Here is a 20,400-nt window from a genome sequence, read left to right as displayed (position 1 = left end):
CATTTCAACTCATTTCAACACAACAGCAGCCTTATAGCATTCATTATCATGGGTCTCAGTTACATGAGATGTAATGGGCAGCGTTACTTTTGCAGTGGGAGACATTGGTGGCACCGTCAAAGTCGGTGGTGGTGTTCCCAGGGCAGGTGATGCAGTAGTTCTGCCCAAACTCAGACTGGTATGTTCCCGCGGGGCAGCGGATGCAGCGGTGGGTGCTGGAGTTGTAGTAGTGTCCAGGAGCACAGTGCACTGAGGAGAGACAGGAACACGTCAACGGCCTCTATCTTCTACAGGATACACCACACAGCTGTCATCAGTTTCATATCCGGACTAACTTATATGAAACCAATGCACTGGTTGAATGCTATTCAAAGTCGAGCTATTTGTTGTCTTCTAGGTGTGCATAAATTTACTCCTGTTCTGGCTCTCCAGGGTGACATGGGCTGGGAACCCTGTTTGATTAAACAGAAAGGGGAAATGCTTAGGCTTTGGAATCGCTTGTCTTCTATGCCAGAGGATAGAATAACCAAAAAAGTCTTTAACTGGGATAAAACACATAAGATAACTATCCTTGGCATCGTGACATGAAAGCTATTTTTAGCGAGGCTGATCAACAGCATATTTTGGTTATGGTTTGCGTTTTGTGAAGCATAAGTTATTTCTTGAGTATAAAGAAAAATGGGCTAATGATATCTGGTTTAAACCAAAGCTCAGAACTTATTGCCAGTTGAAAAATGTATGTTGTTCAGAACCTTATGTGACTTTGCCATTGGATAGATCCAAGAGATCTTTATGTGCCCAGTTGAGGGCTGGATTCTCCCTCTGGCAATAGAAGTAGGTCGGTTTAACTCAGACTATGCACATTATGTAATCTAAATGTAATCGAGGATGAACTGCATTTTGTGTTTCATTGTCCGTTATATGACGAAGCCAGAACAGGCAGTTTTTGTTTCAGAATGCATCATGCAAAATGTGAAACCTGAGTTGTTTTGGGTTGATGATGAGGTAAAGTTGGAATGGTTCTTCAGAAAAGAAGTCTTTACTATAGCTACTTTCATAAAAAGTGCCTGGTCAAAAAGAAAAAGTGAATTATTTATGTGAATTCCATGTGATTTTTGTTTTTGTTTGTTTTGTCTGTGCTCTGATGATTTTGTTTGTTGTCTAAATATGAAATGTGTCTTGTAAGCCCTTCTAGGCTGGGCACCTTAATTGGTGCATGACACTTAAATAAATATAAATTCATTCATTCATTCATGCACTTATTCTGAAGAGATAACTTCATATTCTATTTGTGTGAATGTCTGTCTCATACACATCTGCGACGGCCCATTAAGACCACATGTTAACCAGCAGTCGCTTCCAAGCTCCTGATTTTAAAAACCACAACATCGTCTGGACAAAATCAACAAACACATGTTGTGTTCTTTTTAAAAGAAGTGACAAGATATTTTTCTTATTTTGTCTCTCACACAGCAGAAAACCTGGCTACAACCTGCTGCTCCAGCTCTTTGCTACTACTGAGTGTTATGCAGAGAAGACATAACGGTGACCTGCCTCTGTGGTGAATATCTGAGGTTTGTCACTAGATGTTCTCTTACATTCAATAAGTAAAATAAAAAGACAGACAAACCTTTGGCCTCACAGTCCCTGAAAGAGACGGCTCCTTCATACTTGGTCATGAGTCCTCCTCCACAGGGGAAGCAGAGCACTCGGCCTGGTTCGGGCTGATATGTCCCCAGTGGACAGACCTGGCATGGACGGAACCCATCGGCAGAGAAGTGACCAGCTGGACATTGACCTGGGAGACACAGTTACACAACGTCAGAGTGTTTCTCTGTGCAGGATCAGTATTTTAAACGACTGTTGGTGTCTTACCTCCACACTGAGACACGTTCTTGGCTCCTGCCACACCCTGTCCTTCTGTACTGGGACACGGCTCACAGGACAGCTGACCCACTGTGTCCTGGTACGTCCCGGGGGGACACTGCACACACTGCTCCTGCTCTCCGCTGTAGAAGGTCCCCACACCGCAGCTCACTGAGGAGGAGGATGCAGGTGAGTACTTCAAAAGCTTATGTTCAAAATTAACAACAACATGCTGCCTGACTGTATCCAGAAAATGTTCAATCTAAGACAAAGCCATTACAATTTCAGAGGGGTATGTACGGTATATTTAGAAAGTTAAAAACCAGAACCAACACCAAATTACAATGCACTACGGTAACAGCTGTTAATTTATGGAACAAATTGGAGAATGACTTAAAAACATGCAATACCATAATCTTATTTAAAAAAGTACTTAAAAACAGAATGATTAATTTATATAAGTTAGAGTAATGAGTGGTGACACATGCTATGCTACTGCTATTTTTGTTTTGTTTTGTTCTGTATGTTTGATCGTCTTTCTCTTTTCTTTTTCTCCTAATTTCTTGTGGAGGAAGGAAGTAGGGGAGGAAGAAGGGAAAGGAGAAGAAGAAGGAAGGGAAAGGAAAGGAAGAAGAAAGGGAAATCAAATCAAACAGCTTCTCTCTTTTCACTCTTTTGTGACTGCTTATTTCTTTTATTAATAAATAACAAATTGTATATTTTAAAATTTTTAATTAACTTGAGTTGTAATAGGGTAGGCGTAATAAGCTATGCTTCAGCCTATGCCTTTTCGGTCCAAATTTTCTTTTTCTGTTGACTTATTGTTTACTCTGATGGATGTTATTTTTATTTTTGTTTCATTTATTCTTTTCTCTCTGGTTTGTTACTTCTCTTTTAATGACATGTATTGACCGAAATAAAGAAACGAAACAAAACAAAACAAAACAAAACGAAAAAAACTTCCTGTGGCTCCTATTGGCACCATGATATGTGGTGAAGCTGCAGACTTACCACACTTCCCCTCCTGTAGGACTTGTCCGGTGCTGCAGGCCTCGACGCCCTCTGGGACTCTGGAGGGTTTCTGGGCCACCTCGTACTCTGTCCCTGAGAACTGGATGTAGAACTGCTGCTTGTTGATGGACTTCCTGAGCGTCCGCATGGCGCTCTGCAGCTTCTGCTTCATCTTCTCCCGCACGCAGTCCACGTTACAGGAGTCTGAGGCAAACATGTGGTCAGTTTCTACATGTGGTCTGAATAAAATATCTCAAATGCTCAGAGATGAGACCTGTAAGACAGAAATACCACACCTGAGGCTTCCTCCTCCTTCATCTCGATCTCAAACTCAGCTGTGATGTGGGAAACCTCTTTCGAAGGCGATTTGCGTCCCCGTCTGCGCTTCTTAGAAGAGTCACACTTGAGGTTGACAAAAGTGACCTGACAGTCGTCGGTGCAGGGGAACTGTCCTCCTTCCAGGTGCAAAACAACAGAAATGTCACGTGAAGATAAAGCTCAAGATCAAGATCAGAGGATGTTATGATCACAGGATGAAAGTTGATTCTAAGTGGTGGTCTGGAGTGTGACGACTTCTTTACCTTGCAGACTCTGCCTGGATGAATCTCTGTGTTTTTCCTTGTTCCGTGGCCTCAGGTGACACTTGGCGTCTTTGATCTTAAACCTGGCCTTCTGTTTAATTGGTGGAGTCAGTGTGTCTTTACACAGAAGAGAAAAAAATGGCAGCCTATTAGAAATGAGGCAAGGTAGTGCCCACAGGTGTATAAAGTACAACTGCAACTTAATCCTAAATTAATTTTATTTATTTATTTATTGGTTTATGTGACAGGGACAAAGCAATACTAATCAAAATTATTTAAAGGGACAACGAGGAGTTTTGGAAAAGCGAAGCGTTTTCACACTACATTTATGAGCCTCCGCGCGCACCGTACATTTCTTTGACCGGGTGCAAGACGGACTCATGTTTTCATTCATCAATAATTAAAGTCAGAGGTTCAAAGAGGTTCACATACCACCGTAGTTCCGACCATAAACGGCGATGCGGCTGCGTTATTCTCATGATTCGCAACGAAGGAAACGCTGGTCGGCTCGACCAGCACTTCCGCCACCACTAATAATAACAAAATAACGATAGAGACAGAACGATATATTTATCGAAAATGGGCCCATTAACAAGTGTGGGTAGCGGAGATTCATCCACATTAACGTGAGACTTTTTTATAACCGAATAGAAACTCCTCGTTGTCCCTTTAAGAGAAATTGTGAGCCAGAGTTAAAGGCCAATTTTCATCTGCTCTCCCTGGCCGGATGTTCAGGGGCAACAGGGGAAAATCTAAACTTAGCTTTCATTTTCTATTAAATATAAAGAAATATATTAAATATTTCCCGACCATTTCTCCTCAAACTTCATCGTGAGGAGAGAGGATGTGAGGAAGAAATCATGAGGACTTAGGAAAAGATAACTGCTCTGACATTTGGCTGTTAAGTTGAGACAATTGAATTTTTCATGCAGTAAATAACGCAGGGTTTGGAAAAACAACATGTCATGATGATGATGTTGTTAACTACAAATTCAATATGCTTCTTCTTCACTTCTTAACTAGATTTGAAAGGCAGGAAATCTATATTTATAGACCTGGAGCTCAGCCAATCATAAACGGGTTCCCATAATTCCACGAGCTGTGTTGATACGTGGGTCATACATGGGTCAGCCGTGATAAAACTACAGGGGTGTGCTGCTTCACATGTTGCTGGAGTGGTGGGATGGCTTTATCTCTTTTGCTTGTGTAAAGGAAGGTCCAGTGTATCTGATGCTACAGGAGATTAGACAGGAGACATCTCCTTCTCTGTTAGAGAACTGGAGCAGCTCTGATCATGGCTGCCACTTGTTTCACTCAGTTAGGAACCTTCAAAAATACTTCTCAACTGCCAAGGACACACTCTCTTACTAACTGCAGCAGGAAGTAACTTTCCACAGTGTCATCTTCTTAATGTTGAGAGTAAAACCATAATTATTTCCCATCATGCTTGGCTTACTGTACCGGCACAGGTGGGTAGGGCAGCGGTAGCATTCCTCTTCTGAGGAGCTTTACCAGGCTGGACTGGAACTCCACAGCTCAGTGTGTAGCTGTTCTCTGAGTCTGGAACAAACACACACACACAAGCAGAAAAACACACACACATACACATTAGACGTCTGCTAGAAAAGAGAAGACAGACATCCTGATGAGAGGATGGGGAAGCTGATGGATTTGTGTGTGTGTGTGGCTATGGAAGTGTGTGTGTGTGGCTATGGAAGTGTGTGTGTGTGTGTGTGTGTGTGTGTGTGTGTGTGTGTGTGTGTGTGTGTGTGTGTGTGTGTGTGTGTGTGTGTGTGTGTGTGTGTGTGTGTGTGTGTGTGTGTGTGTGTGTGTGTTTGTGTGTGTGTGTGTGTGTGTTTTCACTTGGCAACAGACACAGAGTCAAGGATTAATAAGAATTTCATAAATGTTGGATGACCATAAACCAGAGACCACAGGAACCTCTGCAGCCATGTGACCTTAAACCCTGATGGATGAATTTAAGGTCAAATGAAAGATCCATGAATCCTGTGTGCCTCTCTTGAAGCGCACACACACACAGACACACACACACACACATTTCAAGTGAGAAATGAGGGATGAAGCTTATAGAAGTCATAAAAGTGAGACGATTAAATAAGAGCCTGGACTGCTCTCAGCCACAGGAATTTACATGGCTGCCTCCCCCTAAAATTAAGACGTACGCCAAAAGAGACAGACAACAAATATTTCACCTCATACCTGAGAACTATCCATCATTCTCACACAATGGCTGCCAAGTTAAACGCAGCGAGAGCCGCGCTCTGGAAAAAGACACCGTGATCAAAGAGTTATCGATTTACAGACGGGTGCTAAGTACTAATGCAGAAGCAGATATCGGGCTGCCAGCCAGAGCTCTGGAGGGAGAGAAGCCAAGAAAACCTCACAGCATGAAAAACACACGGGCCTGAGTGGACGGCCCCCCGAGGAGAGAACCAACACAGCAGCGACCAGAGACCAGAGGCTGCGTCCAGCGTCCAGGTCCAGCCTCACAGCTGTGACTGTGAGCCCACGCCACCAGAGGGCAGCAGAGCGTCTTTCATTTACTGGCTCAACAACTTCAAGGATCAATCTGTGTGTTTTAAACATATTGTATAAAAATTAATTCATTTCCATAAAAAGTATTTTGGCCAATTTTTTTTATCTCATTTTTATCAGTAAATCCATTCTAACTGCAACACTTCAAGATAAAATACAGGCTACTAACACTTCAACACAGCAAAAAGGCCCCAACAAACATCAGCTCTGTCTTATAGTCACTCCATCATATGATCATGACCTGTACATATTAATGGTGACTGGTGTGATGTTACAAACTAAGCAGAGGCCAGCTGGGGCTGAGTGACATCACTGATATTTGATCAAATATATATTTACAAATACTTGTTGCTTTCCTCACTGGCCTCACTATAGAACAGAGAGAGACAGGACAGTCAGGGAGAGAGAGGGGATGACATGATCGGATTCAAACCCACTGACTGTATTAGAGGACAAAGACTATGTATACAGTCTCTACCAACTGAGCCATTGGTGAACCTCTATTCTATCTAATCTGACTCCAGTGGTCCATCATCAGCCAAGGACCACGCTTTAAACTCAGCTTTATTAGATACAGTATCAAGTCTCTGGATGTCCACATAGTGATTTCACTATCATGTATTAAACTCAAACCTGGGTAAACCAGCTCCACTGAACTCCACTTTATCAGTGAGGCTCGAAGCTAAAGAGGGTTAGAGCTGACACTTTATTTGATGAGGTCTATTAGTACAAACACTGGACATTATAACCTCAGGAGGAGGCTGCGGTGGAATGGGACCAGAAATAAAAGTGAGGCAACCCAGTGTTTCCAGGACTTTCATCAGTAACTGTGACTGCTCAGTGGAGATATTGCTAGTACACAATGTTTTCACCTTCTTCAACCTGTTAATGTGAGTTTATAGAAACCCTTATAATCACAGCTCTGATGGAAGACCAACCACCAGGTCAGGGCAGCTCAGAGAGGTAGGATGGGGAAAAGGGTGAGGAGGAGAAGCACCACAGCTTCATCTGTGGAGGCAGCACCGAGAGGAAGAGATGGAGGGAGCAGGCCTCCATGTAGCTGGAGAGATTCTAATGTGGGACCCAGAGAGGGTTCGTTTTATATTATTATGGTGATGAACTCTTGTGATATCATGAGGTTGGCATGTCTGGTTGTTATCTCAACATCTATTTGACAAATCTAAACTGTAACTGGCAAATATTTGGTATTTTTCCTGTATAAATTCATTCATACATTTATGTTGAGCCAGTTCAAATAATTCATAGTTCAAAGTTTTGTTTGTTTTGAGTTTTGTTTTGTGCAAGGTATCCAGTGTGTGTGTGTGTGTGTGTGTGTGTGTATACCTGCGAGGAAGAGGGCGTTGGAGGGGCAGGAGAGCGAGCAGACCTCTGCCCCTCCACTCTTGGTGCAGGTCAGCTGGGCTCGGGGTGCTGGCTTCCCATTGGGCAGACATTTCACCGCCTCTGAGGAAAACATAGAGTCACATCACCATGACAACCACCCGGATACACACACGCACACACACACATTTACACACCTGTGTTCAGCCCTGCTGCGAGGAACCTCTAGAAGCAGACACACACACACACACATACATACAAACTCACACACACTCAGAGTGGGTGCTTACCGATGCAGTCCTTCTTGTTCCAGTGGAGTTTCTGTCCTGGTGGACACACACACTCGTAGCTGCCCTGTGTGTTTACGCAGCCGTTCTCACAGCTGCCGTTGTTGATGCTGCATTCGTCGATGTCTGAGACACAGAGCAGAGAGAAGTCAGAGAAATGACTGATATGGAGGAGAGTTCAGAGCATTTGAAGCTACAAACCATGATTTAACTTCTCTCTCAAGTTTGTATTCCATGCTGTTCCTTTAAAGGTACATTGTGTAGGAATTCCTCCCATCTAGCGTTGTGGTTGTATATCGCAAGCAACTTAATCGTTCTTTTCATGCTGCATTCACCTGAAATTGGGCAGACGGCAGACGGACGACAGCCGCTGCACGTAACGGCATAAACAAGCCTCTATGTAAATAATAAACTTTATTTGTATTGCACCTTTCTTAACAAAGTTACAAAGTGCATAGACAGGCATAAAATACAGTAACAATAGAACAACGGCAAAAGGACAATATTAGACATTAACAAATAACAATAAAATGAGTCGATAAATACAAGAGAGAAATAAGAGCATAGATGGATCATACTGCTGCCTTCTGGGATTTAAAAGCTTTTTTATAAAAGTAGGTTTTTAAAAGAGATTTAAATTTCATTAGTGAGCTGGCAGCTTTGATGTCCTCAGGGAGGTCGTTCCATAGTTTAGGAGCATAGATGGCAAAAGCTCTGTCACCTTTGGTCACCAGCCTAGACCTGGGTACAACCAAAAGAGACAAGTTTGAGGACCTGAGGTTACCAGCTGGTTTGTATAAAATTAAAAGCTCGGTGATGTAGCTAGGAGCAAGGCCATGAAGAGCTTTAAAAGTTAGCAATAAAATTTTAAAATCAATTCTTAGTTTGACGGGCAGCCAGTGAAGAGAAGCTAGAACTGGTGTTATATGCTCAAATCTTCTAGTTCCTGTAATAAGTCTAGCCGCAGCATTCTGTACCAACTGCAGGCGGTGGAGACAACTTTGGCTGAGACCAGTGTACAAGGCATTACAGTAATCTAAACGGGAGGAAACGAGGGCATTTACCACTTTGTTGAGGTCGTTGAAAGATAAAAACGGTCTGATTCTAGATATATTTCTTAGGTGCATAAAACAGGATTGTACAGTTTTCTTGATATGAGCCTCAAAACAAAGATGAGAATCGAATAAAACACCCAGGTTTCTTGCAACAGGTTTAACGCTCGCTGCCAAAGAGCCAAGACTGTTAAGAGTATGGGAATTGTAGCTGAGAGGGCCGAACAAAATAACTTCTGATTTATCTGCATTTAATTGAAGAAAGTTGTGAGACATCCAACATTGGATGTCAGCAAGGCAGGCCATGAGGGAAGCTAGCGAGGTGGGGTCTGAGGAAGTTAAAGGGACATAGAGCTGAGTGTCGTCAGCGTAGCAGTGAAAATGGATGTTGTGTTTCTGGATGATTTGACCTAGAGGGAGCATGTAAATGGAGAATAATAACGGGCCAAGGATGGACCCTTGAGGGACACCACAAGAGAGACGGGCGGATGATGATGAGGTATTTCCGAAAACCACTGAGAAGGTTCTCTCCGAGAGATAGGAGCGGAGCAGATTAAGGGCGGAGCCACCAAGGCCTACCCAGGACTCTAGCCGGCTAAGAAGCAACCCGTGGTCCACCGTGTCAAAGGCCGCACTTAAATCTAAGAGGACCAGAATTGAAGAGTCACCGGCATCAAGCGTAAGAAGCAGATCATTTGTAACTTTAACTAAGGCAGTCTCAGTACTGTGGCAGGTTCTGAAACCAGATTGAAACTTTTCAAAAAGACTGTTTTCATTCAAATGTGCAAGGAGCTGAGAAGAGATCATTTTCTCTAGAATCTTTGATACAAAAGGTAGTTTTGAGATGGGTCTATAATTTCCAAGAAGAAGAGGGTCAAGACCTGGTTTCTTTAGGAGAGGATGAATTAAGGCATGCTTAAAAGAGGAGGGAAAAACACCCGAGACTATGGAGTTATTTAGAATGGAAAGGATGCTGGGACCAATAGTTTCAAAAATTTCTTTAAAGAAGGAAACAGGAATAATGTCCAGTGAGCAGGATGAGGGTTTCATAAATGAGATGATTTTTGTAAGCGCTAACAGAGTGGTGGGTTCAAACTGATTGAGAGAAACTGAGATTGTGGGTGAGACAGAGACAGTGCGGGTAGAAGGTGTGATCTGAAGTCTGATGTTACTAACTTTGTCCAGAAAAAATTTGAGAAATTCCTCACATTTTTCAGGGGATGGATCTATAGGGGGAGCTGGAGGAGGGGAAATAACAGAATTTATCACTTTAAACAGAGTCCTGGGGTTACTACTGTTATTGGTGATGATGTTGGCGAAATATGAAACTTTAGCATTCTTAACTGCCTGCTGGTAGAGAGTCATGAGTTGTTTTAGACAGGTAAGAGCAGTGGTAGAATTGTTTGTCTTCCACTTGCGTTCTGCTCTTCTGCACTCTCTCTTGATGGATCTGGTATATTCATTAAGCCACGGTTGAGGATTTTGTTTAGGGATTCTAGTTTTAAAGGGAGCAATGGAGTCCAGGATGGACAGACATTTACTGTTAAAATCGTCGGTCATATCATCTACACAACAGTATTGCTCTGGAGGGTGAAGGGAGGCTGAGAAGGCCTTACAAAAAGTACTAGCAGATGCAGAGTTAAAGACACGAGATCGGAAGGGGGCAGGGGAGATAGGAGAGGGACAAGGAAGAGGAGCATTAAAAACTACAGCTTTGTGGTCGGATACACAGACATCTATGAGTTCAAGGTTGCCAGGGGCCCGGCCAAGTGAAAGCACTAGGTCCAGAATATGACCCTTATTGTGAGTGATGTCATTTACAGACTGAACAAGATCAAACGACTCACAAAGACTAATAAATTCTGCAGCCAGAGGGTGAGAGGGACAACAGATGTGGATGTTAAAATCTCCAAGAAGAATAATATTATCAAAGCGCTGAGTGATGAGGGACAGGAGTTCAGAGAATTCAGTAATGAAACCACAGTTCAGGTTTGGGGGTCTATAGATTAAAACACAGAGAACTGGGTCCTTACTGTTAATTAAAAAACAAAGGATTTCAAAGGTAGCAAAATTTCCAAAGGACATGGGAGAACATTTATACATATTTTTATAAAATACAGCCAGGCCCCCACCCCTCTTCACTGGTCTTGGTAGGTTGAAATAAGAGAAATTTGAGGGGCAGGTTTCATTGAGAGGAACATTGTCACCTGGTCTAAGCCAGGTCTCTGTCAACATAAAGAAATCAGTGTTGCTTGATAAGATGAGATCATGACAGATGAAGGTCTTATTTGATAGTGACCTGACATTTAGGAGACACATTTTAACAAAGGAAGAAGTGGGTGGACAGTGAGAGGCTAATTGACGGTGAATGGTAGGTCTGACTAAGTTATTATTGTTAACAGTCGATGCTTGGATAGCTCTCAAACGGGGCCTATAACTAATAATTACTGGAATGGTTGTAGTAAAAGTGTCAGTTATAGCAGGTTCTTGCCTAAGATAGTTGAAGTTATTTACTGACAGACTTTGAGGGACAGAGCACCCTATGGCAGGACTCATGCTGTTAAGACTCGCTGTGTTATTTGGGAAGGTGGGGATCTGGAACGAGTCTTGCCGTGGTGCATATCAGAGCGAGAATGCTATAAATTGAATGAAATTGGTGGTCATCTGATTTGTAAACAAGTGGTCCGTCAGCACGAGGCAAAACAATACACGTGACAACATGTTGTCATGGCGATGTGGTATTGTTTACCTGACCCAAGTTTTACCGGCTTTCTCTGGACTTCTGTGACTAAAATGACATCTGGTTACCGCGGTGACTTTTCACAGACGCCACCTCCACCTGAGCCGACAGCTCTGGTGTCTCTGCTGAGTTTCCGTGGTTTCCTACCGTCACGCTGCCACTGAACGTAAAAACATGGAGACACCACATGGCAGCAGCACCGAGCTTACCCGCTCCATGGAGATATGAATGATATGAACGGCTCATTCAGAGCTGAAAGGAACACTTCACTTTGTTGATGGGGGGGATTACTGATTAATGAAAAACACACTTTTGAAACAAATGATCGATTTTCGTGAAAATAGATAACAGGAGAAGTTACATAATGTCCCTTTAAGACAGACTGACAGGAACATCACACTCTTCAGGAAATCCTGTGTTTCACTTGCGCCTGATTCCCTTTCATTTCCATTAATTCATTATAAAAAGGTACTTCTATGTGATTTCATGAACTGGCAAATCACATGAAATAATGTTAAATTCAACTTATTTTCTTGAAGACTGAACCTTGAAGTATCTATTAAATGTATAAAGCAAATATGTATAAGGTAAATATATCCTGGCCTGATCCTGGGGTTTTCTGTCCTTTGTGCAGTTCTATGGATTTGTTAGAGAGGAAGTGAGGGGAGACAGAGATGGGAAATGACATGCAACATTGGTCCTGCACCTGCACATACAGTATACCTGGTATGCAGCAGTCACAGTCAGCACCAAAACCCCTAGCATCCTGTTTTAGTCTTTTTGGGGGGTAGGACATGTAGCAAAGGGTCATACTGCTGATCCAGTTCACTCTCCCAGGTGAGCCACTGCAGTGACCCCTTTGTCCATATTTAGAGTTAAAGAGAAAGTTCAACATTTTGGTAAATTGGCCCATTACCATAATCCCTATAGTTTTAGGAGTAGGTTTGCTACCTTTTATCGTCAGTGCAAGCTATTTTTAGAACGGTGGAGCAGAGCCACGAGCTGCTCAGAGCTACACTACGGAGGCTGATGGGATTTCTTAGTTTCCCCCATCAAACTCATCAAATACACAATCCAACAACTCCAAAACACTCTGGTGGACAAGTTGTGACCTGCACATTCACCACGCTATGAGATAATAACGGAACATTACGAGACAGAGTTGTTTTCAAGGTAATTTCATGCAAAACCGCTGATGCGCGTTCCTCTCGAGGGCAGTTTTTCGGCAAGCAGTCTCTGAATTTACCTTGAAAACAACTCCGTCTCAGAGTGTTTTGGAGTTGTTGGATTGTGTATTTGATGAGTTTGATGAGGGAAATGCCCCGGTGACTCACCTGGTAGAAGGCCAGTGACTAAAGTCTACCTCTACATGTGGATGCTGCTGATTGTAAACTGTGGTCACGGCTGCACATACACTTTGTTCCTGCTGCTGACAGTCAGAGCTCTGTGTTGACTGAACACCAGGTGTGTGAAAAGCACACACACGTACTACACAACGGAAAACCAACAAACCCTGTGAACACACACACTAGTATACACAGAAACATACGGGCACACAAACACAAATAAAATGCACTAAACTCAGGGAGAAGTTATTCAGGGGAACTGAGGTGTGAGAGTGCACATGCTCAGTGACCCTTCATTTCCGATGCATACACACAAACCCAGAATATTTCACCCACAGTCTCACACACTTCAGCTGTGCTTCTATGCCACTCGGCTGTTTCACATGTTTCCCCCCCATGCTGCAGGGAGTGAGCTGGATCAGAGCAGAGCCTCACCTCCACAGTGGGTCAGGCCATACAAGATGTATCCCTTGTTGCACACGCAGTCGAAGCCGCCGGGGTAGTTGATGCAGGTGTGGTCACAGGTTCTCTCGAAGGAGCACTCGTCAATGTCTGAGGGAGAGCAGAGAGAGACAGGAACACTGAAGCTGCAAGCAGTGGAGAGAGGTGAGCACAGGAAATGCAGGAGACATCAACACTTAAAGGGATAGTTCACCCATAATTGAAATTTCACTCATTATCTACTCACCCTCATGTGGACTAAGGGCTGGGAGAAGTTTCAGAGTCCTCCGTGGCTTCTCTGAGTTACAGGGGGTCTCGGCGTAGCAGTGCATGTCCATATAACGGTTGCAAATGGATACCAACTGTCTTCGTATCAAAACGACACACCAAAAAACATCCAAATACCTCCATGCTGCTCGTATGTAATGTCCGTCTTGTACTGAAGCCCCGAAATGCGAAATTGTCCCGAAAAAAATTAAAAGCTTGTTTGTAGCGGAAACTCCTCTTCAGGGTTGGTCAAATTTGGACGAACCAGGGTCCGTCCTCTTCCCAGTTCGTCCAAATTTGACGAACCGGGAAGAGAAGCTTCCGCTACAAACTCTCGGGACAATTTCGCATTTCGGGGCTTCAATACAAGACGGACATTACATACGAGCAGCATGGAGGTATTTGGATGTTTTATGGTGTGTCTTTTTGTTACCAAGACAGTTGGTATCCATTTGCAACTGTTATATGGACATGCACTGCTACGCCGAGACCCCCTGTAACTCAGAGAAGCCATGGAGGACTCTGAAACTTCTCCCAGCCCTTAGTCCACATGAGGGTGAGTAGAGAATGAGTGAAATTTCAATTTTGGGTGAACTATCCCTTTAAAAGATATCCCTTTAAAGCACTTGCACATTGGCTTCAATGAAGAAACTCTGGCTATGGCGTGAGCTGGTCGTCATCTGTGATCATGTTTGCCTCTCTACCCTCCCAGTATCTTCGGGCACTTCACTGCAGTATTGGATAAACAGGATTTTTCTGTGATGATTATTTGATGTGTCAGGTATTTATTTATTTCACTGGATTAGCTGTAACAGATATCATTTTTATTTCATGAAAACTGACAGCAACCTTACTAGTTTTGACATCAGCAGTGTTCCAACTCCAGTTTGTCTTCCAGCTCTCTGTCTGTTCAGGAAGTGGGTGAGGGCTGTGTCTTGGATCAGCTGGTTGTGTTACTGTTAGACCAGTTGTGGTGACTCGTTGGGGTGTGTTGGTATTTGTGATGGATCATGGTTTATTATAGATGGGCTTATTGTTGTAAGAAGCAAATTATTCTCTTTGATAATATTTAAACAATAAAAGATAAATTGTATGACAAAAGTAATGAATTTCAGTGATCTAATCCATGGTGATGAATCAGATCCCAAACCAACAAAGTAAAAATATTTGGTTTAGAGATTGTGGAGACTGGAAGACGATGGCAGACGGTGTTCATATTGCACATGTATATTTTTAATCTGAGTAAAAGATTTAGTGGGCAGGTTCTTCTGGGGATTGTCAGAGTGAGTCCAGTCCAGTGAACAGCAACACTCAGGATACAGTCACTGATCTGGACTAACTCATTTACCACTAGTGGTGCACAAATGCTGTTCTCCACTGGTGGAGTTTACAGCTGTGATGTGTCGGCCATGCTGTCTGCAGAGGGAGTGCTGTGTTGTTGCTGTAGCGCTCTACCTGTGAGCGCTGTACGGCAGCATCAACACTAGGGTTGCAAAGGGGCGGAAAATTTCCAGTAAATTTCCAGAAACTTTCCATGGGAAGTTAAGCTGGGGAATATTGGACATATTCCAAATTGGAAACTTTCCATGGGAATTATGGGAATTTATAGGAATTATTGGGAATTTATGGGAATTAACTGGAAATTGGGGGTAATTTAAACAAGCTGTATCATATCCAAACATAAATGTAATTTTTTTCAGTCATAAGCAGACATCCATGCAAAATAATACAATGGGCTCTATGCACAGCTCCAGCACTTCCTGAATTTAAGAGGCAGGTCCTTCATTCCCTGTCTTACATTATTGGACACACTGATTAATCCAGGTGTGTCTGAGTAGTCACAATGGTCAGACACACCTGGATTAATCAGTTTGTCCAATAATGTAAGACAGGGAATGAAGGACCTGCCTTAAATTCAGGAAGTGCTGGAGCTGTGCATAGAGCCCATTAAAAAACATGACGTTTCAACAGATTTATTTGTGAGTAGAACTTTAATTCTTGTATGAACAATCAATTATTTTACTGAACAAAAACATGAATGTTGACTAAAATATTACTATATATATATATATATATATATATATATATATATATATATATATATATATATATATATATATATATATATATTACTACGATGGTATCTGATCATCTGCGAACCTCCGACTTTCATTCTTGATCAATGAAAACATTCTTGCCAAGTGTTTTCGCTTTTGTCCGTCTTGCGCTGGTCCAAGAATTTCACCGTGCGCGCGGAGGCTCATGGGAAATGTAGTGAAAACACTTCACTTTCCATAGATATTCAAGTGTACTTGCACATTTAGGTTCCCTGTTAAGGGCCAACCTTCAATTTGGTACATTTCTGATTTATTCCCATTTATTCCCTTTTATTCACATACATTCCCGTTAATTCCCATATATTCCCATTAATTCCCATGTAAAGTTTCCAACTTTGAAAATTTCCGGAATTTTACAACCCTAATCAACACTCAGCTGAGTCCTCATTCCCTCTGCTGAACTCTATCAGGAGACTCTAAAAACTGTTTTTCTGAAATTCCACTGGTCTTGTGTTTACATCCACACTGTTGCTGCTGATAGAAGAGTGCTCGCTCTGACCCATCAGACTGGTTCAAATCAAGCTGCTGAGGTTCTGTCCCGCTGCACTGACAGAAGCAAAGGTCAGTCGGATGAGTGGTTTACATCACAATCTGCCTGACTCATTTATGGACAAACACAGGCTGCTCCCCAAAGACTAAAGAGGCCATTAATCACAGTGGACGTTACAGTAAACAAATATAGGAGTTACACACTAAACTAGGACAAGAGCTCATTCTAATAAACCAATCTGGAAAAACTTCACCGGACTGAGGTCGGGCCGGCTCACATTCACCATTATGTCAGTGTGCGCGCCGGCCTACGCATGTGTATTTGTGTGTACTTGTCCAGCACCAAATATTATTAACCTATCAGGAATGGAGGCCAGCGTTTCAAGCTCACCTGGTTTATATCAGGCTGTTCCGCAGGGCTTTAGAAGGCTACAAATAACAAACAAGGAGTTTGTTATGTGGAGGAAGTTGTTAAGGCCTGGATGTTGGCTCAGTAAATACTCCAGGCAACTGTCCACGTGAGGATTTAGGAATAGCTCGCCTGTTTCGAGCTAGCCCACAAGCGGAGTTTACATAAACTGAAGCGGGTACACTTGAGTTGCCTACAACTGTTAAATGTAAAAGGAACATATAGAAGGTAAACAGTGGTTTCTGGTTTGGCCCATGTCTTTCTTTCTCTGGGACACACCCTCCATGATGATGAGGTGTTTTGACAGCGATTGCTGACAAGATTGTTCTATCTGTCTGCCTTTGTAAACATTTAGAACAAGAGGAATCATTTGTGGAAATTTCTCATGCAACTATGGCAAAGGATCAATCTCTCTGCTTTGGTTTCTCATCCAGCGTTGGCAAATGCTCTACCACTGGCATGTTGCTGTATCACCCAGAGCTATTTTCCCTGGAGAAGCTCACGGGCGCAGACAGAGCCGACAGATTAAACATTATATTTCATTTTAAGGTCGTGTTGAAGCTGAACAGGCCTGATGTCGGTGGATGGGACGGAGCAGGCAGCTGTTGGCAGGCGGGACACGCTGGCAGAGGTGTGTCAGAAACAGGCGATGTGGCTACCAACACTCAACACCGCATTATTAAAGACCTCAAAGACACTACCGATCGTACACAGTTAATCCGACACATACACAGACACGCACAGAAGCACATTGTTTGGTGGCTCTGGGCCAGGGAACGAAGCACCTCTGGCGTTTTGTTGTTAATAAAAATCATTTTGTGTTTGTCTGCTCCTCTGTCTCTCCTGCTGCGACTTGCAACAAGGAATCTACTGTACCAGTGGTTGAACACCCAGCTGAGGAAGTGGGATACACGGCTGCAACAAACACATCTAAAGGGATAGTTCAACATTTTGGCAAATTGGCCCATTGCCATAGTCCCTATACTGTAGTCATAGCAGTAGGTTTGTTACCTTTAATTGTCGGTGCAAGCTATTTTTAGAACGGCAGAGCAGAGCCGCAAGCTGCTCAGAGCTATGCTATGGAGGCTAATGGGATTTCTTGGTTTCCCTCATCAAATACACAATCCAACAACTCCACAACGCTCTGGTGGACAAGTTGTGACCTGCACATTCACCACGCTATGAGATAATAATGGAACGTTACGAGACAGAGTTGTTTTTGAGGCAGATGCAGAGACTGCTTGCAGAAAAACTGTCCTAGACAGGAACACGCATCAGCGGTTTTGCATGAATTTACCTCTAAAACAACTCTGTCTCATAACGTTCTGTTATTATCTCATAGCGTGGTGAATGTGCAGGTCACAACTTGTTCACAAGAGCGTTTTGGAGTTGTTGGATTGTGTATTTGATGAGTTTGATGAGGGAAACCAAGAAATCCCATCAGCCTCCGTAGCGTAGCTTTGAGCAGCTCGTGGCTCTGCTCCACCGTTCTACAAATAGCTTGCACCGGCAATTAAAGGTAACAAACCTACTGCTATGACTATAGGGATTATGGCAATGGGCCAATCAACCAAAATGTTGAATTTTCCCTTTAACCTTTTCTGATACATGCATTGAAGCCTTTGTGCACTTAGATTTGAACTGTCACAATATCAGATTATCACTACATGATAATGGACATAATGACTGAAGTCCCAGTGAGTAGAAACTGCATTTTGCGGTTGAGGTTAGGGAACAATCCCAAAACAAATCTCTGTGTTTCATTACTGGAGCTTTTAAACTCTGAACCTTGTGTTTTCAGACCTGATGATGTGTGTCACTGACCTTGGCACGTCCGTTCATCAGTGAGCAGTTTGTGGCCTTTCTGACAGCTGCACTCGAAGGAGCCCACCGTGTTCCGGCAGAAGTGATCACAGCCCCCGTTGTTCTCCTGGCATTCATCAATGTCTGGGAGGAGGAAATGAAAGGTAAACCATCAGACAGTCAGTCAATCAGGCTGCATCAAACTGTGATGAGCATGCCGATGCAGTAGAGTGCACACACTCCAACTTAAAGGACTTTATGCAACGTGTGACCATTAATGGATTAATAGATATACAACAACTTGAGGTTGATTAAACACTCTGGAACTTTGAAAGGTTCTTTGTGAGAAGGTCTGCTGAGGTCTTGCTCTCTGTTTGTGTGCTTCAGTAGGCAAATACACTCAGCAGCACCGTCGAGTTTCCACTTGGTTTTAAACACCAGCGTCAGAGGGAAGTTCTGCCAGTTTCTGTCGCACAAACACAGACACACACTGTCCTTGTAGAGAAACAACATGTGAACTCAAACAATACGTCCTGTTTTCATGTGACATGTCAACTTCTTTCTCTCCTCTTACTCTTTGATGGACTTTTGTGTGTCATTGTGGTGTGTGGACTGGCATTATACATTTCATGTGATGCTTTTTCAAACCCAGCTCCAGCAGGCAACATGGATCGGTGTTTTAAAGTTTAGCTTGGGGCTTGTTCATGGGGATCCCACTGTCTTTTCCCATGATGCATGTTACCTGCAACTGATGTAGTGTGGCTGCTGGGAGAGAGAGAGAGGAGAGAGACTATTGCAGAGAAATATGTCCAGTAATCCTGCTCCACTGATGAGCTGGTGACAGTAAAACAAACCTCTTTATATGTTTCACTCTTCACTAGCTCTACAGACTCCAGATGGATAACAGCAATGTGCAAAGCTTGGAGCATGAACTGGAACCTGAAGAAATGCATTTGATAAGAGACTGAGTTGCTTTTGTCTTCATTTCTACTTTGTAGTTTTTCTTTTTGTAAAATGATAACCCTTAGACGAGTCATAAAGTTGCTACGATTAATATGTTTTAAATGAGAAAAACACTAATCGACAGACTTCACAACTTTGGAAAAGTAAAGTTAAATGGAAGATCGGTTTCAGGGAAGCATCATTAAAACCTCATTTGGGCCTAATTCTGCAGTTCCTGCCAAGACGAGAGAGGTGGTAACAGGCCGGTCTGGCATCCATTGATGTATTATTACAACATATTAAGCATCCTATAAACATGCAAAATGAAGGATAACTTGTTTATGCTACAATCAATATAAAACCCTGTACGAGACAGTGTTAAAATGCCAGCAGCAGCGTCCCACAGCCGAGTAAGCAAACAAAGGGTCGGGGTCCTGGGAGAAAGTGTCGGCCGAATCTCAGTGGAATAAAAGCTGGATACCTGAGCTCTGGACCAGGTGTGGTGCAGCGATCCAGAGGCACAGATTTTAAAATAATAAGGAACGAGTGCAGTCGGCCCCGAGGCAGCGTGTTCGATGCCAACTGCTAAGCTGCTGGCAGATCTGGTTTCACTAACTCCAACGCTCCAACCCCGTTCCCCTGCCGTGTCCAGACTGCTATGCCCTCACATGAACCCAGACTAGACAATCATGTTTTCTATTCCCTGTTCCGTGTTTTCAGCTTTTCCTTTATTTGTCATTTATCTATAACACGTGCATTATAATTCGTTAGGATGTAATGACTTAGTCGTCCCAATCCAGCCCATATACTGTACACTCCACTCGTTGTCCTTGTCTCTTCATTAAAGGGATAGTAGCATTTTTTTTAAAGTGGAGTTGTATGATCTACAAATAGTACTTTAATTGCAGTAGAAGACTCTCTGCACTCCTCCCGTTAGCAACGCCAGCCCATAGCCCTGCCCAGAGATTTACAGCATACAGTGTTGTGAACAGACCCAAAGAAACGGCCTATTTTCGCAGCCTAAAAGAGGTTTTACCTGAAAAAAAAACACAGTTCCATTGTTCACTATAATATAATTTTTTCCAGCCCTTCAAAGTGCAGGAAAAACGCAGCTTTTATTTGGACCTAACCAACTCACGTATCCCTCCGCCC

At 43.0% G+C, this 20,400-nt stretch overlaps 2 protein-coding genes across 3 annotated transcripts in view; both read right to left on the bottom strand.

Annotated features, from left to right (window-relative positions):
* mpped1 (metallophosphoesterase domain containing 1) overlaps window positions 1-20,400 on the bottom strand; it is a gene marked incomplete at both ends in the record, with an annotated part of 263,390 nt that overhangs the window by 119,482 nt on the left and 123,508 nt on the right. The window lies entirely within an intron of this gene.
* Window positions 1-20,400, bottom strand: part of scube1 (signal peptide, CUB domain, EGF-like 1) — a gene marked incomplete at its 5' end in the record, with an annotated part of 114,014 nt that overhangs the window by 4,684 nt on the left and 88,930 nt on the right. For both annotated transcript variants that reach the window (XM_083999783.1, XM_083999784.1), the window contains 11 exons: window positions 88-249; window positions 1,631-1,798; window positions 1,876-2,037; window positions 2,878-3,081; window positions 3,174-3,332; window positions 3,459-3,575; window positions 4,920-5,018; window positions 7,359-7,478; window positions 7,646-7,768; window positions 13,216-13,332; window positions 18,328-18,450. In XM_083999783.1, coding sequence (XP_083855909.1) covers window positions 88-249; window positions 1,631-1,798; window positions 1,876-2,037; window positions 2,878-3,081; window positions 3,174-3,332; window positions 3,459-3,575; window positions 4,920-5,018; window positions 7,359-7,478; window positions 7,646-7,768; window positions 13,216-13,332; window positions 18,328-18,450 — 1,554 coding nt within the window. The remainder of the gene's footprint in view (window positions 1-87; window positions 250-1,630; window positions 1,799-1,875; window positions 2,038-2,877; window positions 3,082-3,173; window positions 3,333-3,458; window positions 3,576-4,919; window positions 5,019-7,358; window positions 7,479-7,645; window positions 7,769-13,215; window positions 13,333-18,327; window positions 18,451-20,400) is intronic.

Source organism: Trachurus trachurus (genome assembly GCF_905171665.1).
Source record: "Trachurus trachurus genome assembly, chromosome: 23".
Classification (NCBI taxonomy): Eukaryota; Metazoa; Chordata; class Actinopteri; order Carangiformes; family Carangidae; genus Trachurus; species Trachurus trachurus.
This window is presented reverse-complemented; position numbering and strand designations above follow the sequence as displayed.